The sequence below is a fragment of the Scyliorhinus canicula genome, chromosome 13 (assembly GCF_902713615.1).
Source record: "Scyliorhinus canicula chromosome 13, sScyCan1.1, whole genome shotgun sequence".
Lineage (NCBI taxonomy): Eukaryota > Metazoa > Chordata > Chondrichthyes > Carcharhiniformes > Scyliorhinidae > Scyliorhinus > Scyliorhinus canicula.
The window spans coordinates 59,557,964-59,578,567 of record NC_052158.1 but is presented as its reverse complement, the minus strand read 5'-3'; the positions used below and the strand labels follow the sequence as shown (position 1 = coordinate 59,578,567).

At 45.5% G+C, this 20,604-nt stretch overlaps 1 protein-coding gene across 1 annotated transcript in view; it reads left to right on the top strand.

Moving 5' to 3' along the window:
- farp2 (FERM, RhoGEF and pleckstrin domain protein 2) overlaps nucleotides 1–20,604 on the top strand; it is a 228,832-nt gene that overhangs the window by 195,528 nt on the left and 12,700 nt on the right. The window contains 4 exon segments of the mRNA XM_038816227.1: nucleotides 1,847–1,929; nucleotides 8,564–8,682; nucleotides 10,553–10,716; nucleotides 18,765–18,872. Of these exon segments, the coding sequence (XP_038672155.1) occupies nucleotides 1,847–1,929; nucleotides 8,564–8,682; nucleotides 10,553–10,716; nucleotides 18,765–18,872 (474 nt within the window).

Genomic DNA, 20,604 nt, shown 5'->3' with positions numbered 1-20,604 from the left:
TCAGGTGATTTCAGTGTAGTAAATAGGCCAAGGCCTCTTACTCTATATGAGTAACTGATGTTTTTTAAGCGAGGTATCATTCTTGCAGCTCTCATTTGGAACTTTTCCAGGGTCACCATTGTCAGGGGTTGAAATTGGGCTGAGTACTCTAGATGCAGCTGGACTAGCACCCTGTATATGGTCAAAATGGTGAACTTTGATTTATATTGAATGACACTGTTAAGACAACCGAATACCATGTTAGCGTTAGATACCACTTCTCTACATTTTCCATCACCTGAGCATGTTAGCAGAATGATATTTTTCTCTCAACTTTTTTCAGTATTGTTCCTGAAAGTATAGTATGTGTTCAGTGTTATCAATGAGGTATCAGTCTGTTGAATCTGCACAACAGATCAATATATCCTTTCTGAGGTGGGGTGCCCAGAACTGAATGTAATACTTCAGAACCTTACACAATGATTACATCACCTCTATCCCTTTGCACTCCAGCTTCTTGCAATTGTCGTCAACTTTGATTTTTTGATTACACAGAACATACAACGCAGAAGGAGGCCATTTGGCACATCGAGTCTGCACCGACCCACTTAAACCCTCACTTCCACCCTATCCCTGTAACCCAATAATCCCTCCTAAAATTTTTGGTCACTAAGGGCACTTTATCATGGCCAATCCACCGAACCTGCACGTCTTTGGACTGTGGGAGGAAACCGGAGCACCCAGAGGAAACTCGTGCAGACACGGGGAGAACGTGCAGACTCCGCACAGACAGTGACCCAGCGGGGAATCGAACCTGGGACCCTGGCGTGGTGAAGCCACAGTGCTATCCATTTGTGCTACCGTGCTGCCTATCCACTTTTCCTTTAGTGATTTTTGTACATGGACCCCCAAATCTCTGCTTCTCCACGGTTCCCAGCTTTGCATCATTTAGAAAATACTTTGATTTATCTTTCTTAGGTCCACAGCTCCTCACTGAACTCTATCTGCCAATTTTGCCTACTTGCTTAACCCATAAATGTTCCTTTGCAATTTACTGCTCCTATCTACTCTATTTACTACACCACCCAACTCTTTATCAATTTATGCTGGTTCTCTCAAATCACGATGTATTTATTCAAGTAATTTGTCCACCTGTAATAAACAGTTATAATAATTTTAGGGATTGGGACTAATTGGTCAATAATTTTCTGGTTTCTTTCTCACCTGACTTAAATAATGGAGTGACATTCACAATTATCCAATCTGAGGAAACAATTCCCAAATGAAAAGAATAGTGACAATTTCTGCATTTTCCTCTGTTATACCAGAGGGTATTCATGAAAATGTAGATTTGTCTATTTTCAGGCTCATTATTTTCTCCATTACCATTGTTAAAGATTATATTAAATCTAGCAGGTTTCTCACCATGATTTTTTTTCCCCTCATATCACTCATCCTCCACAGAGTAATTATTTAGGAAGCTGTCATATATTTATTTTTAATTACAATACCACTTGCATCTGTCTTTAGGGCACCCACGTTACTCTTAGCCGCCCTCTTTCATTTAACATACTTGAAAAAACGTTTGCAAGTTTCTTTGGTCATTTTCCCTTTTTTGCAGTCCTAACTATTTTCTTTGTATCCATTTACTGTTCTTTATATCTCCCCCAGTCTGTGGAATCTTTGCATTTGTGCCAGCCCTTCCCTTTTCTTTTCAATCATCTCATTTTTTTTCCTGACAAAATGCTTTGAAAACCATAACCGTGGGTACCTTTGTTCAATTCAGCTCAGGTAGTTGCATTGTCTGAATATGGTTATTGTGAACTCATAATGTGGCCATACCGTTCGAGCTCTTTCATTTTTATAGATCGAGGAGAGTGAGAATGAATGGTCTGTTCCACATTGTTTCACCATATACTCTGCTCAGAAGACAATTGTTGTAGCAGCCAGGTAAGTGTCTAATTTATTATTCAAGTGAATGAATTGTTAGCACGGATAGAAATAATTCTGTATGACCTGATACCCAAATGGAGCCATGGTTGCCAAGGTGACCAAGGCTGGGACCTAATCGTGAAAAATATTTGATATTTCAGTAAAACATAAGGTAAGAACAGATGATGGGAGGAAAGGATAATGGGGTAGTACTGTTAATTAAGGATGGCAGTAGTAGAGTAGCTCTAAAGAGCAAGATGTAGAATCAGTTTGAGTAGAGATAAGAAATTGAAAAGGTGAGAGGTCACTTGCAGGAGTTGCACTGTCGCTCAGAAAATGCAGCAAAAAATATATGCAGTGTGTAAGAAAGAAACTTCAATAATTGTGGACATATTTGATTTACATGTAGATTGGGCGAATCAGATTGCAACGGTAGTCTGGAAAGAGTTAACTTAGTATATTCAGGACAGTTTCTTACAGCAGTACATTTGAGCACCAGCCAGGGTGCAGGTTATTCGAGACCTGGTAATGTGACATAATTAATCAAGAACATCATGGTAAATGAGCCTCTTGGTGACAGTGATCATAACATGATGGAATTTCATATTCAGTTTGAAGTTGAGAATTGTGGATCCAAGACTCACATTTTAAATAATTGGTTGAAAGTGAACTTGGAAAATAGGTTGAAAGATAAGGCAGTAGAGATACAGTAGCAGCCTTTTAAGGAGATATTAAATAACTCAGCAAAGATTTATTTCAGTGAGAAAGAAATACTCTTTGACAAGGATGCATCATCCGTGGCTAAATATGAAAATGAAAAACGCTGGGGAGGTTCGGGTTTGGTGAGGGCTTTATTGGCTGGGTGAAATTGCTGTAATTGGGGACTGGTTTGGGGGGGTGGGTGGGTGGGGGGGGAGGTTCGAACATCGGGTCTCGCTATACGCGGATGATTTGCTCCTGTGCATTTCGGACCCTGTAGAGGGGATGGGGAAGGTTCTGCAGATCCTGAGGGATTTCGGTAGTTTTTCAGGGTACAAACTGAACATGGGAAAGAGCGAGGTGGTTGTGATCCAGGCCAAGGGGCAGGAGGAGAGACTGAAAGAGCTGCCACTCAGGATGGTAGAGAAAAGTTTTCGTTACCTGGGTATACCGGTGACCAGGAAATGGGATGCCCTGCACAGGCTCAACCTGACCCGGTTGGTGGAGCAAATGGAAGGGGACTTTAAAAGGTGGGACATGGTCCCGCTGTCACTATCAGGGAAGGTGCAGACCGTGAAAATGACTGTCCTCCCAGATTTTTGTTTGTCTTTCAGTGCCTCCCTATCTTCATCCCTAAGGCCTTATTTAAGCGGGTGGGTAGGATCATTTTGGGCTTTGTGTGGGCGAATAAGACTCCGCCAGTAAGGAGATCGTTGTTGGAGCGCAGTCAGGGGAGGGGGGTTGGCGCTGCTGAACTTTCGCAACTTCTACTAGGCGGCCAATATAGCTATGATTAGGAAGTGGGCGATGGCGGGTGGGGGGGGGGGGGGGGTGCTCAGCGTGGGAGCAGCTGGAGGCAGCATGGGAGCAGCTGGAGGCGGCGTCATGTAAAGGAACTAGTCTGGGAGCTTTGATAAAGGCTCCCTTGCCATTCTCGCCAACCCGTTACTCCACAAGTCCAGTGGTGGTGGCGACACTGCGGATCTGGGGACAGTGGAGGAGGTACAAGAAGGTGGAGGGAGCGTCGGTCTGGACCCCGATATGCAACAATCACAGGTTTGTCCCGGGTAGGATGGATGGTGGGTTCCAGAGCTGGCAGAGGGCAGGCATCAGAAGGATGGGAGATCTGTTCATAGACGGAAGCTTTCCCAGTTTGAAGGCGCTAGAGGACAAATTAAATCTGCCACTAGGAAATGCCTTTAAGTACGAGCCTTCCTGAAAAAACAGGTGGTGGCCTTTTCGACACTGCCGCCACTGAGGATACAGGACAGGGTGGTCTCCGGCACCTGGGTGGGAGAGGGGAAGGTGTCAGATATCTACCAGGAACTACAGGAGGTGGAGGAAACCCCGGTGGAGGAGCTCAAGGGCAAGTGGGAGGAGGAGCTCGGTGAAGAGTCGGAAGCGGGTCTGTGGGCAGAGGTCCTGGGCAGGGTTAATTCCTCCTCATCATGTGCCGGGCTCAGTCTAATTCAATGTATGGTGCAGGTGCAGCGCCGGCCCTAGGGTTGCTGGCGCCCCGGGCAAGCTGAACTTCGGCGCCCTTGGGGGGGGGGCGGGGCCGAGGGGGGGCGAGGCCGAGGGGGGGGCGGGGCCGAGGCCGAGGGGGGGGGGGCGGACCCGAGGGGCGGACGGGGGGGGCGGACCCGAGGGGGGGCGGGGGGGCGGACCCGAGGGGGGGGCGGGGGAGCAGACCGAGCGGGGAGGCGGACCCGAGGGGGGCGGACCCGAGGGGGGGCGGGGCGAGCGGACCGAGCGGGGCGGACCGGGCAACCGCGCATGCGCTGGTTGGCACCGGCCCAACTGCGCATGCGCGGGACCCGAGTCTCTGGCGCCCCCCAGCACATGGCGCCCCGAGCGACTGCCCGAGTTGCCGGTGCCTTGAGCCGGCCCTGGACAGGTGTATGAGGTGCAAGGGCAGCCCTGCAAACCATGTCCATATGTTTTGGGCATGTCGGAGCTTAGAGAGTTCTGGTAAGGGTTTGCAAGGGCAATGTCCAAGGTGCTTAACACAGGGTGGTGCCGAGTCCAGAGATAGCAATCTTTCGAGTGTCAGAAGACCCGGGAGTTCAGGGGGCGAAAGAGGCCGACGTCTTGGTCTTTGCCTCCCTAGTAGCCCGGAGACGGATTTTATTAATGTGGAGGGACTCAAAGCCCTCGAGTGTGGAGACCTGGGTTAACGATATGGCTGGGTTTCTCAGCCTAAGAGGGTCTACGCTAGGGTTCTCTTGGAGGTGGCAGCCGTTCGTCGACTTTCTCGGGGAAAATTAAAATGTCAGCAGCAGCAGCAGTCCGTGGGGGGTGGGGGGGTGAGTGAGTGCTACATTAGGATGGTGTGGGAAGACTGGGTCGCGTGGGGGTAATGTCTATTTAATTGTTATTGTGTATTCTCTTTTTGCACTATGTTAATGTTCACTTTAGTTTCTTTCATTATTATTGTTACTACTGTTTTATTATGAAAAATTCTGCAAAACCTTAATAAAAATATTTTTCAAAATATATAGAAATGAAGGATAATATTGTATTGAAAGGAATACCATACATTTCAGCGGAGATTAGTGGCATGTCAGAAGATTGGACAGATTTTAAGACACGGCAAAGAATTACTTAAAAAAAAAAGTATGAGCGAAAACTAGGTAGAAATATAAAAACAGCTGGTGAGAGTTTCTATAATAGTTAAAAAGAAAAGAGTAATTGAAGTTAGTGGTTGTCCTCTGGACAGTGAATCTGGGGAATTAATAATGGAAAATTGGGAAAGGACAGAAGCGTTCAATGGGTATTTTGTCTAAGTTTTCACAGTGGAATGCTTAGAATCTTGCCAAAGATATTTGAAAATCAGGAGGAGAAAGAGAGGGAAGAAGTAAAACAATCAGCATCATCGAGGAAAAGGTGCTGGGGAAACCATTAGATCTAAAGACTGACAAGACCTCAGGACCAGATGGTCTGCATCCTGGTGTCATAAAAAAAATGGCTGCAGAGATAACAGAGACATTGGTTACAGTATGAAAATTAGCAAATGTAACACCTTTATTCAAGAAAGTTTTGGACAGAAGCAGGAAAATTATGAGCCAGTTAACCTAACAGCTTTGTTGGGAAATTGCTAGAATCCATTGTCATGAGGGTTAGAGCAGGATACTTAGGAAGTCACAGTATGATGACTGTGAGCATGATATTGTGAAAGGGAAATTGTATTTAACCAATTTATTAGAACTCTTTGTGAGAGTAACAAGCAAAATGGATAAAGAGGAACCTGTAGATGTGGTGTACTTGGACTTCTATAAAGGAATTTGATAAGGTGCCACATCAAAGGTTACTGCACAAAATAAGAGCTCATGGTATAGGAGTAACACATTAGCATGGATTAAGGATTGGTTCGTTAACAGGAAGCGCAGAGAGTAGGTTTACTGAGTTTTTTCCAGGTTGGTAAGCTGCCACTCATGGAATGCCACACGGATCAGTGCTGGGGCCTCAATTACTTACAACTAAGAGACTGAATGGATGGTAGCTAAATTTGTTGATGTCATCAAGCAATAAGGTGTTAATTGGAGATTTTGAGTCCAGAAAAGGATAAATTAAGGCTGAATGAATGGGCAACAATTTGACAGATGGAGTATAATGTGGGAAAATATGAACTTGTCCACTTTCGCCACTTTGAAGAACAGAAAAGCGAGTAAATAAAATAAGAGTGAGCTGTGTAACTCTGGATACACAGGGTTTTGGGTGTGCTGGTGCATGAATCAAAACGGTATGCAGGCACAGCATTTGATTAGGAAGGAATGTTGGAGTATATTGCAAGGGGAATGGAATATAAAAGTGGGGGAGTCTCAGTACAGCTGTACAGGGCCTTGGTGAGACCACATCTGGAGTACTGTGTACAGGTTTAGCCTGTAAAAAGCATATTAAGCGTATTAAGTATATTCTAGTGAGGATATGCCTGCGTGATTTGTGTATGTGTGTGTGTACACGTGTACAAATATTTTTGTGCATGGTTGTGTGCTTTGCCTATTTCATGATTAGGATATGTATAGGTAACTATTTCAGTGATCTTATGGGTGTGAATGTAAAAATGTAAATATGTACATGATTTTTTATGCATGTACCTCCAATTATGATCACACATGCCCTTATGTAATTGTGTCCAAATGTGTGTACACTATTTATTCAGCTCTTGCGGCCAACAGATATTCTGAGCACAATCTACCCGAATGGGGGCAGAGTCCCATAGCGCAAGATTAGCTGGGTGATTCCTGGCGCTCGGAGCATTGAGAAACACAATGCTATCAATGCCCATCTGGGGGCCTCAGTGGGGAACTCCCCAACAAGGCCGCACACAGCCCCATTTTTTGCACTGAGGAGCCCCACTTGCCAGAACGTCTCAGTGCAGCGAGAAATGGCACCCCCCTCCCCAAGTCTACTCACTACTCCCCCCCCCCCCCCCCTCTCATGGGAGGATGCAGAGGAGCATTACCGGAATGGTTCCAGGATGAGGGATTTTAGTTACAAGGTTAGGTCGGAGAAGCTTGGGTTGTTTCTGTTGGAGCAAAGGAAATTGAGGAGAGATTTATTAGAGATAACAAGAATAATAATCTTTATTAATGTCACAAGTAGGCATACGTTAACAATGCAATGGATTTACTGTAAAAATCCTCTAGTCGCCACACTCCGGCGCCTGTTCGGGTACACAGAGGGAGAATTCAGAGTGTCCAATTCACCTAACAAGCATGTCTTTCAGGACATGTGGGAGGAAACCGGAGCACCCGGAGAAACCCTCACAGACACGGGGAGAACGTGCGGACTTCGCACAGACAGTGACCCAAGCCGGGAATCGAACCTGGGGCCCTGCCGCTGTGAAGCAACCGTGTTAACCACTGTGCTGCCTTGGGTGTACAAGATAACAGGTTTAGGTAATGTAGACAAGGAAAAGCTTTCCCCATCTATAAGCTTCCTTACACAGCACCCTCCAAACCCACGACCATTACTATCTCGAAGGACAAGGGTAGCAGATACACCACCACCTGGAAATCCCCCTCCAAGCCACTCACCGTCCTGACTTGGAAATAGATGGTATAAGGCCTATGAGACACAGATTTAAGGTTTTATGCAATGGATACAGGGGGGGAACTGAGGTTGAACTATTTGTGCAGCAGGCAGTAATAACTTTGAACTGGCTGCCTCTGGCAGCGGAGGCATTCAATGATTTCAAAAGGGAATGAGATGGGCAGATGAATGAAATAAACTTGTAGGACTGCAGGGATAGAGCAGGGCAAGGGATGTACGAAGAGCTAGCACAGACTTGATGGGCCGAATGGTGTCTCTTGTGTGATATAGACATTGCATCTCATTGCCAATTCCTATCAGTTCATAGAATCTATCATGCAGAAGGAGGCCATTCGGCCTATCGAGTCTGCACCGGCCCTTGGAAAGAGTACCCCATTTAAGCCCACTCTTCCAACCCATCCCCGCAACCCAATAACCCCTCCTAACCTTTTTGGACACTGAGGGCAATTTATCATGGCCAATCCACCTAACCTGCACATCTTTGGACTGAGAGAGGAAACCGGAGCACCCGGAGGAAACCCTTTTGCCGACACGGAGAACGTGCAGACTCCGCACAGAGAGTAACCCAAGCCGGGAACTGAACCTGGGACCCTGGAGCTGTGCAGCAACTGTGCTAACCACTGTGCTACCGTGCCGCCATAAGTTACAGCGTACAATTGAGAGGTTTGGGCATCTTCTCAGCCCTAGATGTATGATACGGAGAGTTCAGAGTTGGAAGAGAAATAAACAAAAAAATGGGGCTAGCTAACTGGAGCTCCTTTATTTATTATCTTTCAGGCCAGATAAAGGTAAAGGTAACCAGAGCTTGTTGGTTGCCCAAAGTTTGATGTCACTGCAGCTTTTTGGTGGCAGACCCTTGTTCTTATATCTCACCCATTTCTTTCTACCTATTTCTTAGTTCCCGAGTGGAGATGGGAAAATGGATAGAGGACTTGAACACGGCCATTGAGGTGGTGAAGAAGTCAAATGAGAAGAGAGACACAACTCTCGAAAGCAACGCCTGTGATCGATCAAACAGTAAGTTACTTTTCAAAAGTAATTATGGCTGGTTTGTATTCTCAATATACCATCAGTGGAAGGTGCGGGAAGAGAGCAACTTGTATTAAATCTGTTCATAAACCAATCATATCAGATATATTTCACTGGGCAGTGAAGCACATTCACTCAAAGGTGCATTGTGAGGCCATGTGCTGCCTCAGTACCTTATTGTCCCTTTGACATGTTTTTGGGATGTCTCTTCAGCTGTTGGAAAGAGAATGAGGCACAGTATGTTGACTTGTTTATGTTTAATTTTTTAAAACTTTATCAATAAACTTTTATTTGTAATACATTTGTGGTAACATCTGTAAACCACGGTTACAATTCATTTTAGCGGCACTGGTGTGACACATGTTTACGGCACTTCTTTAAAAAAATATGAATGCATGTGCATCTGTTGTGGACTTGACCAGTTTCTATAGCAACCCTGACAGGAAGAATTAAATGGAGCAACTTCTCTTTGAGAAACTTAAATGATGCAGCATCGAAGAACATGAGACACCTTTTGCTCTCTTAGCCCAATACTTAGGTGTTGTGCGTGTACAAAACATTGAATCAAGGTCCCAAACAATTCAGTGAATAAGGAAATGTGCATGTGGAATATCCTGATGCACCCAGTGCACACTGCACCCCTGTCAAACATGGCCGCTGAACTTAAAACTGTGCATTTTACGTTTTAGCACATTTTACAGTTTTAATTTTTATTTAAATTGGAGGCCAGTGCTCAGGAAAAAAAAGGTCATGATTGGCCAGAGCAAATGTTTACATTATATGTGTATATATATATATATATATATATATATATAAATGAGAATCCATAAACAAATTTTTCTTGATTTATATTTTTCCTGTTTTATATATATATTTGGTCCTTAAAAGAATCCAGTAAAGCCAACAGATTATCAAAACCATTTCCAACTATGAAGCAATACTCAGTTGGATAAAAATGAATATATATATATCTATTCATTTCCTTTCAACAGTCTTCATGGATGTCATTGCACATTTAAAACATTTTCAGAGAAATCTTGGAACTAGCCAGGTTTGGTTTTTGTCTGCAGTGTTAGACAAGCATGTATCTCCTCTCCCAGTGCCAGTACAGGAACAGCGTTCGGCAACCATGTATCTCCTCTCCCAGTGCCAGTACTGGAACAGCGTTAGGCAACCATGTATCTCCTCTCCCAGTGCCAGTACTGTGGTCCCGGACAGCACCAGTACTGGAGCAGCATTAGTGTTTAATTGAAAGATAGAAAACGTTCTGCAGCTCCATCTTCAGATAGCTGAATGATACATCTCCTGCACATCCTTTTGTTTTCAGTGACAGTAAAGGTATCTAATAGAATTGATTTTCTGTTGGGAGTTAATGATCCAAACCTGAGTTATGTTGTAGAAATTAGGTACTTGCCTCACCCAATAGATTCTCTGACAAGTTCAAGAACCCAGTTCTTCCAACAGACTGTTAAATTGACCTTTTCCCACCAATTAAGAGCCCAATTTGATTGTTTTTAATTAATATTTGATCTAGCCTAAAGATCTGGGGCTGGATTCTCCGCTGGATGCTCCGTTTTGCCGGCAGCATGGGGGTTTCCCGACGGCGTGGGGCTGCCCCACGATGGGAAACCCCATTGACCAGCCTGCGTAACGGAGCATCCCGCCAGCGTGCAGAAAAGTGGCAGGACGGAGAATCCAGCCCCAGTTGTTTTTGAGGCGTTGCTATAATTTCTGACTTGTCAGTAGCAACTGTTTTATTTTCATTAAATAATAACTTGACGGCTTTCTCCAGTGCTTCTTTAAAATCATGATACTACTACGGCTATTTCTCTTTATGCATTTATCCTGATGTTCCCAGGATCCTCAGACGAAGTGTCACTGGAGCAGGAATCTGAAGACGATACTCACTCCTCCCACAGCTCGTTGGACAAGCAGACCCATCACCGTGCTAATACCACAATGCACGTGTGCTGGCATCGCAACACGAGTGTCTCCATGTTGGACCACAGTGTTGCAGTGGAGGTACCCAGCAGGGCACTCTCACCACCACTTAAACCTCAGGATAACCCAGTGCAGCGCACAACGAGTACAGACTATCAGCTGAAGTTATATCAACATTTAATTCTCTTTGCCACCTCCTGCTTGGGCTTTCGTAAACTTGAGTTGACAAATCAAAAAGAAATGTTTTTCTTTAATTGGAAACTGGAATATGTTTAACTCCATTGCGCAGCCTCTGAGCAGGAAGTACAGGATAATCTGAGTTGTGAAGTTATCCATCCTATCAGCTGACATAGCTCCAATTCTGTTGATTTTGTTTTCAGTATTGTGCATTCAAATGCATTCTTCACCTCTCCAGATAGAGATGTTCCCTGCTGCTATTGGCCACAGATATAAAGAGCTACAGCTTCAGTCTTGTGGTCTGGTTCAGAATTGATAAGGTTTACATTAAGGAAACCTAGGGCACGATTCAGCGACCCCGTTGCACTCGGTGTGGACCTAGGCGCAGTGGACAAATAGCATACAGGCCCCAAATTGGGCTTCATGACTGGCACCTGACTTGCTCTCACTGGACGAGATCCAGATTCTGCATATTTAAATTTTGAAATAGCTGGAAGCCGGATTCAACTGATGCCCGGGACTCACCTGCCACGCCTGAGAGACCTCGCCAGGGTGCCGTTTAGTACTGGTCCACACAAACATGGACCAGTCTTAACGGCACCTCGGGGTGTATCCCAGACCTTGGAGACCCCCTGGTTGGTCAGAGAGTGGGCAGGGTGTCCTGGGGTTCGGCCAGGGGAGGGGATAAACTGCCCTCAGTGTCCAAAAAGGTTAGGAGGGGTTATTGGGTTGCGGGGATGGGTTGGAAGAGTGGGCTTAGATGGGGTGCTCTTTCCAAGGGCCGGTGCAGACTCGATAGGCCGAATGGCCTCCTTCTGCACTATAGATTCTATGAACATAGGAACTGGCAATGAGGGGGGGTGTGAGTGACAGTTACCAGGGGCCTCCCCAAGATTAGAGCCGGGGGTGGGGGGGGGGGTCAAAAGAGCTTAGGGGGCCTGTATTGAGGGAGGGGCAGCTTTCCAAAATGGTGCCGCGGTCTGCAAGGAACCTTTCCTGCTGGCCAGCTGAAGCTTGCCAGCAGGAAAACCCCGCTAAGTGCGGCCTCGGCAGGGAGAAACTCACTAAGGCCAAAAGAATGGCAAGTTGTTGGGTAGCGGGATATTTCTCAGTGTTGTAGCCGCTAAGATACACCCTGCTAAACACACTGTGCAATGGACTCTACCTTGCTTCTGCTGAATCGCGCTCCTAGAATCTAAAGGGCGGGTGAGATTGCAGTCCTCACATGTGACTGTATCAGGAACTTAATGCTCTGCCACCAACAAGGGAGCAAGGTTGGGGATTAGCAGTCTTTAGGCTGTTCTTTGGCCCAGATAGTACTATAGTGTGTGCTGGTTTGGATAGTTGTCAGCCCATCAGTGCATGCTTGGACAGGACAGAGCTGCAGGAGGTTTAAGCATTCCACTCAACTCTCCCCAACCTTTTCTGATAACTAGATTGAGAAACAAAATTTAAGTTCCTAAATCAGAAGGGTTTCCAGCAAGTTGGTGCATCATGCCGCCTTTTTGGAACACTTTTAATTTCCACGCAAAAATCAATGGCCTTGATTTATTTTGCAATATTCTCAGACAGTCATCTACCTCCCGAGCTCATTTCAGGTTGTTGGAATTTGTACTCCTTGTGTACACTTTTTTAATATTTTAAAACTGATTGTTGATAGATGAAGCCTGGGTTATCTCAAGGTCTGGAAGCACACTACATTTGCTCTATCACTCATTTCTCCTTCCTCTTCCATTCGAACAGGCCCTTGCAGCAAATACTTTACACTGCTTCATTTCCTTTCAGCTCACCATGTCCTGTGTCCTCTTGACAGTGAAAATCATCTTTTGTTTCTCTCATGCAGCAAGTTCCTGCTTCCTCATCTCTGTGTTGCAGCTGGTCTCTCCTGTGCGTTCTTCAAGGTGGTTAATAACCACATCAGGGATGTCACAATATGAGTCAGTCGGTGGTCCAATGGTTCATGGTTTTAGTAATCTACTGATCTGAGTGTCTTAGAATCCTGCCAACCATCCAGAAGATTTCTGCTGTGGCTCACTTCACCCAGACATTGCAAACTTCCGGTGCACAATCATTTGATAAGTGCAACTCGTCATGGATCTCCCCGCAGCCAATGTAACAAGGCAGGGCCAAATGACCATTCCTAATACCTTGAGGAGGTACGTCACAATGTAGCCCACTGTCCGAGTAGCAGGCTCACCAAGCAAACGCAGTCACTGTCTCGAGGCTCCTCTAGCAATTTTATGAGGCCTACATAAGAGTCATCTGTGGAGTGCGTGCTAAGCCATTCTAAACTTTCCTCCACTGTATAAACCTGCAGCCCTTGTGAGGAGATAATGATCATTTTCTTAAAGTGACAGCTAGTGCTACAAATGAGCTATATTATGAGTGACAGTCTGTTGGATAATCTGGAAACCAAGGGGTTTTGTTGAGGGAAAAATTGAAAGGATGGGTAAATGGGGATGAGCCCAATAAGAAGTAGGTCAAGTCTTTAAAGCCAAGACTTTAATTCTGAGTAAGCAATATAACATTGTATAGCATTTCACCCACAACCTAGCCCTGGAAAACAGGGAATTAGATTATTGTGACTGGGTGGAAAACAGAGAATTAGCTAGCTTGATTATCATGACTGGGCATGATTGACAATTTAATTATGACTGAAGCCAGATCTATTATATCTGGCAACTCACTTTTGAGGTCCCTTTAAGAAATATTTGCAAATATTGTCCATTCTTGAACTTTTTTTGGTATTAGCAACGTCGCTAGGTTCTGGATTAAAGGGGTCACAGAGGCCGCTTGTTACTGACCTGATGCCTACTCTGTGAAGATCAACGTCACCTGTATGTTAATCCATTTCCTTACATGGCACATGTAATACCAGTGTGTCACAGTCCCTGCAGAGTAGGAAGGCCCTAGGTGCTGTCCCTACGTGGTGCTGTATGAGCTGGTCTCAGAAAGGTGGAATCAGGACTGGTCTCACCCCTGACTGGGGGAGGGCTCCATCCAATTTGGGGGCCCTCCTTTCAATTGTTATCCAGTGAGTCTTGATTGAAAATCTATATACGTGAAACAGAGTCAGGCTTAACCACGGTGACCCCACAATCGAGCAGCTTACTGATGCTTAACGAAGAACAATCACTTGAGTTGGAGGATGGCCTCTGCCCATAGAGCTATGACCCAGAAGATTTGGCACTTTCAGGAGAGGAGCGGAGAGTAACAATTAATTACTTTGGATGGAAGAAAAGTAAAGGGGTGGAGACTAATCATCCATATCAACACTGGGTGGGTAAATTTGCAGATGACACTAAAGTCGGTGGAGTTGTGGACAGTGCAGAAGGATGTTACAAGTTACAGAGGGACATAGATAAGCTGCAGAGCTGGGCTGAGAGGTGGCAAATGGTGTTTAATGCAGAAAAGTGTGAGGTGATTCATTTTGGAAGGAATAACAGAAAGGCAGAGTACTGGGCTAATGGTAAGATTCTTGGTAGTGTGGACGAGCAGAGAGATCTCGGTGTCCATGTCCATAGATCCCTGAAAGTTGCCACCCAGATTGAGAAGGTTGTTAAGAAGGCGTATGGTGTGTTAGCTTTTATTGGTAGAGGAATTGAGTTTCGGAGCCATGAGGTCATGTTGCAGTTGTACAAAACTCTGGTGCGGCCGCATTTGGAGTATTGCGTGCAGTTCTGGTTGCCACATTATAGGAAGGATGTGGAAGTATTGGAAAGGGTACAGAGGAGATTTACAAGAATGTTGCCTGGTATGGAGGGAAGATCATATGAGGAAAGGCTGAAGGACTTGAGGCTGTTTTCATTAGAGAGAAGAAGGTTAAGAGGGGACTTAATTGAGGCGTACAAGATGATCAGAGGATTAGATAGGGTGGACAGTGAGAGACTTTTTCCTCAGATGGTGATGTCCAGCACGAGGGGACATAGCTTTAAATTGAGGGGAGATAGATATAGGACAGATGTCAGAGGTAGGTTCTTTACTCAGAGAGTAGTAAGGGCGTGGAATGCCCTGCCTGCAACAGTAGTGGACTCGCCAACACTAAACGCATTCAAATGGTCATTGGATAGGCATATGGACGATAAGGGAATAGCGTAGAGGGACTTTAGAGGGGTTTCACAGGACGGTGCAACATCGTGGGCTGAAGGGCCTGTACTGCGCTGTTATGTTCTATGTTCTAATCAATATTCTGTGTGGCTAATCCTTGAATGGGATCTCATTTTACCCGTAAACTGAGGATCACTTTTTGCCTGTAGGACTGGCCACTTTGTGACATCTCAGTTACTAACAGATGTATAAAGTACTTTCTAACTGACCTTATTTAACTCACTGCTATCCTGTTTCTGCCTTTCTTACTTGTTATTCCCACCTCCATGCTCGCTTACTCATGGACCTGCTTAGTTTTCTGTTCCTCTACCGCCTCACCGGAGCTTCAGGGCCAGCGGCCTAACACCATCACCCATGTGTGCTGGTACCGGAACCAGAGCCTTTCGTTGACTGATTACCTACGCATGTTTGAGGTAAACCTGTTAATCAGTTGCCATTGTGATCTGTGCTCAATGAATCAGAGGAGACTGAAACTCCTTGGGGTATTTTGGTACTAGGCCTCTTTTTTTTAAATTTAAATTCCTGTAGTCACACGTAGCGTGGAAGTGTCAAGTCCAGTTCATGTTGAGGAAGCTGAATATATGACCTCAGCCAGAGAAGCGGTTACTATACAAGTGGCCTCAGTAGGCTGCACTCAGGAAGACGAAGACGCTGTCACACTTATCCCCCCGTTTGTATCAAGTAGCTGCAGTCGGAAAGGGTGTGTGCACGTTTTCCAGGTCTGAGCATGTGATTTCCTCCAGCATCCATCAGTCTACATACTGCCTGTGCTGAATAGTGAGGTTTTCTGGCAGACGTTCAACTCTAGCCACAATCAAAAAACATCATCTTAGTGGGAAAATGCAAACTGAAAATAGCTCAATATGAAGCCTCATTTAGATATTTGCTCTCCCTCTCTCTCTCTCTCTCCAGTTTTGTTTGACATAGAATTTATAACACAGAAACCATCCATTCAGCTCAGCTGCTCTCTGCTAACGTTTGAGCTCTGTATGAACCTCTTCCTACTTTGTTGAACACTGTCAGCATGCCCATTCACTCGTTCCTCCCTTCCTTATCTAGTTGCCACTTATGTACCTGTCACCTCAACCATGCAAAATCCTGCATTTCACCCCTCTGCATTTTCTGTTTCTGAGTCATGGGATGATTTCTGGTAACTGAACAACATTAAACAATTCAATTTACAGTCATTATCACCGAGGGTTTCAACTCATCAATAATAGAATATTTAATACTGAGCATCGATCCAGCATTTCCCCAGTAGTTGGCTGAGTTGACAAACTGTTGACAAAATGCAAGTTGTCAATTTGAGTGAACGTGCCTTATTCAGCAGCACAGGACTGGTCACTCTTGGCTCCTACCTGCCCTGTAAATCATTAATTATTGTGTCCCATCCTATTTCAGCCAACGCTTGTTGGAACTCACATGGGCGGCTAGGCAGTTTTGTTTTGTATCTTCTCACGCTATTTTCCCTTTTGGGGAGTAGTGGGGAAGTGTTGAGAGGATTAGCAGGCAGATTATCAACCTTTTGAGCCACATCATTAATGCTCCTTCCATGGCCAACAAGCCCTGGAGTGGGCTGTGAACCTTGAGCTACCTAATGAGCCGCAAGGCCCCACTACTGGGCATTGAGGCCCCAATTTGAACTCGCTCTGCTTCATGGAAACAGTATGAAGTCTTACAACACCAGGTTAAAGTCCAACAGGTTTGTTTCAAATCACTAGCTTTTGGAGCACTGCTCCTTCATTCCTCAGGAGCTAGTGATTTGAAACAAACCTGTTGGACTTTAACCTGGTGTTGTAAGACTTCATACTGTGCCCACCCCAGTCTAACGCCGGCATCTCCACATCATGGAAACAGGATCAGGAAGTTGGGGGGAGGGGCAGTTAAATTGAGGTCAGCTATTTACCCCCTCTGATCCTGCTGCCTTTGTGGTATGACCCGAGGCTAACCTGCACTGTTGAGTAGGTGAGTGGGTCATACACAAGAAGGCAGTGGGATCCTTCTTTGTCATCAGGACTTGATCTGCAGTGATGGCTTTCACCCACCTGACCAGACTTCCTCGGCGGGGAATTGTGGGCAAGAGGCCCTGTAATGTCATTTTAGATTTCTTTGTGGGCCTCACAAGGAAGCTTTGATCTGAGCACCCTCCAGTTGTGTCCAGTGCCTTCATCTTTAAGTGGCTGCCTCATGAAGCTGATTCCCCATTCCTGCTCATGCTTATCAGCTGGCTTCGAGTGAGTCACAGAAAAAAATTGAAGCAATCTGGACATGAAAATTGAAGCAATCTTGTTGCCACTAATTCATTTAGCACCTTTACTGCAGTTAAATGTCCCACTGTAGCATTGTGGTTAGCACAATTGCTTCACAGCTCCAGGGTCCCAGGTTCGATTCCCGGCTTGGGTCACTGTCTGTGTGGAGTGTGCACGTTCTCCCCGTGTGTGCATGGGTTTCCTCCGGGTGCTCCGGTTTCCTCCCACAGTCCAAAGATGTGCGGGTTAGGTGGATTGGCCATGATAAATTGCCGTTAGTGTCCAAAATTGCCCTTAGTGTTGGGTGGGGTTACTGGGTTATGGGGATAGGGTGGAGATGTGGACCTTGGGTAGGATGCTCTTTCCAAGAGCCGGTGCAGACTCGATGGGCCGAATGGCCTCCTTCTGCACTGTTTAAAAAGAAAAAACAAATTCAAGGGACAAGTAAAAGTTTGGACTTTGAGTCAAAGCAGGAGATATAGAGAGGGGCAGCATGTCGACAGAGAGGAAGCCTTGGTCAACCCTACTGGTGATCCTACTGCAGAGGTGGGATTAGAAACTATTGATAGAGATGATCCAGCTACAAAAAGAGTGGATCCGAACAGGAAAAATCCTATCCAGTAGATCAGTAGAGGAGAGGTTTTAGCGGAGGATAGTTTGGTCACCTGCATTAATGGGTTTGGAGAGACCAAGGAGGGATAACACACCATGGGTACAGCCACTGTGAATCTGACTGACTTTGATTACGACCATGCTGTGGAAGGGGCAGCAATCAGAAGAGATTTAACTAGTGAGTTATGTGAGAGACGAGTACAGGGTGAGGAGGCATTATTTGATCAAAATGTCCCCATTTAAGGGGCAATTTAGCGTGGCCAATCCACCTACCCTGCACATCTTTGGGTTGTGGGGGTGATACCCACACAAACACGGGGTGAAAAATCAAACTCCACACGGACAGTGACCCGTGGCTGAGATCAACCCTGGGTCCTCGGTGCCATGAGGCAGCAGTGCTAACCACTGCGCCACCATGCTGCCCACCACTAGTAATTGATTATCAGCCAGTGAATCCTTCCAATACTGCAGAAGGCAACAGCAGACCACTGCAGTACTTTATCAAACATAAGCATAGACCAATCCAATGGGAGTCCATGGTCACCAACACTCTCTTAGGGCACAGTACCTGAAGGAGGAGGCGTACTTTGACGGAAACAGGAATGCACAGTCTCATAGGTGACTAAAGGACGTTGCTGGCCCCAAAAGTGGAAAAATATCATACACTCTATACCTTAGCTATCCACTCCTGCCTTGTCTGTCCTGGTACTATCTGCTTTCACCACCGTTCTATGTGGTTTATTCCATTTTCTTGAAAAGATTCTGTGTCGAGCATCAAAACACTTTGCGTTTAAATGGATTCCATCTTATGGAATGTAATTGATTGCAGCCGCAGAATCTAGATAACTGAGAGAAGAGAGAGACAGAGCACTGCGTTGGGATGATTTTAGCAATGCAGAATTATAGGAATATATAGGCTTTAATAAAACAATGTTTGCATTCATGCTCAAGATATGATGTTGACCTTAGATGCTTTTGTTGCAGAACCAGCTCTCGGGTTACTTGTTGCGGAAGTTCAAGAACAGCAATGGGTGGCAAAAACTTTGGGTTGTCTTCACCAACTTCTGCCTCTTCTTCTATAAGACCCACCAGGTACAGTTCCTGACTGGTGACATCTGGGTGTTTCCTTGGCGAAGGCGTGCTTTCAACTGGATACACTTGTAGCTTGATGTACACTACTGTAGTTAGGATAATAATTCATCATTGAATCTGAAACTGCAATCTTGATTGTTATGTAACTTGAGGACACTTTCCCCAGCGTAGTCTGAATACATGTAACACATGGAGGTGACACAAATGCTATGATATTTCTGAGGAACGTCGCTTAGACTTGGGTTCCTGAAACTTAGTGAGAGACACTGGTCGGAAGTACATGTAATGTACTACAGTAACAGTCTCAACAGTGATGGTGCCCATGGTTAAATAACGTACCAACGCTCACTGTGCCCACTCAAGTTTCGAGCAGTCACTTGAAAAAGCATTACTCTTGGGAAACAAACCAATCAATGTGAGTCACCATTCATCCTCGGGATAAGATGGGTGAAGAGAGAAGCTAGAGGGAGAACGAAGAGAAACACAAATCCTGTTTTGACTTTGGCACTGCAAGTTCTAAAAACCACTGGAAATTGTGGAAGTGGATGTGACCTATTTCCATTGCAGAGAAATAGTCCAGATCACAGTTATCTGAGGATTAGCAACATTAAAACTCAATTAGATTCTTAAGATTCCGGTCAGGCTATATAAGACTCTGGTCATACGCCATTTGGAGCATTATGAGCAGTGTTGGGCCCCTATCTAAGGAAGGATTTGCTGACCTTGGAAAGGGTTCAGAGGAGGTTCACAAGAATGATCCCTGGAATGAAGAGCTTGTATGAGGAACGGTTGAGGACTCTGGGTCTGTACTCGTTGGAGTATGAGGGGGAATCTTATTGAAACTTACAGGAAACTGGGTGGCCTGGATAGAGTGGATGTGGAGAGACTGTTTTCACTTGCAGAAAAAACTAGAAACCGAGGACAGCATCTCAGATTAAAGGGACGATCCTTTAAAACAGAGATGAGGAGGAGTTTCTTCAGCCAGAGATTGGTGAATCTGTGGAACTCTTTGCCGCAGAAGGCTGTGGAGGCCAAATCACTGAGTGTCTTTAAAACAGAGATGGATAGGTTTTTGATTAATAAGGGGATCAGGGGTTATGGGGAGAAGGCAGGAAAATGGGGATGAGAAAAATATCAGCCATGATTGAATGGCGGAGCAGACCCGATGGGCCGAGTGGCCTAATTCTGCTCCTATGCCTTATGGTCTTAAGTCAAACAGTCGTAATACAAGCCACACGTGGCCATGACAAACTGGCAGTGCTCCACAGCCACGGCCCCGGCCCCAACCCATTAGCTATGTGGTTGCCTCAGATGGTGCTTTTTAATGTCAGGAATCAGCATCATTTGCTACAGTTACCCAAGCCAGCACCACCAACTGCCTTTGGGCTCAACAAATAGAGTCCACAATCTGCATTGGAGGCAATGGCGCCCCTTCCAGACACCAATGCAACAAGTCCTCCAGCCACTGCTCACCCCAGATGCACCCAAGCCACCCGCCCTGTGGACAACAACATGAATGTATCCCCAGCACAGCCAATTGGTACAATTATATGCTCGGTGCACCTGAGCAGACCAAACTCCAATCTCAAGGACAATGTACTGACTTGGCGTATATATGGGCCGTACTTTTTAAAAGGCTGGGGGGAAAACATATTGTGCTTTGCGCTAGATTAGGTGGTTCATAGTTAATGTTCTGTAACCGCCATCGGGCATTGTCATATGATTGCGAGTT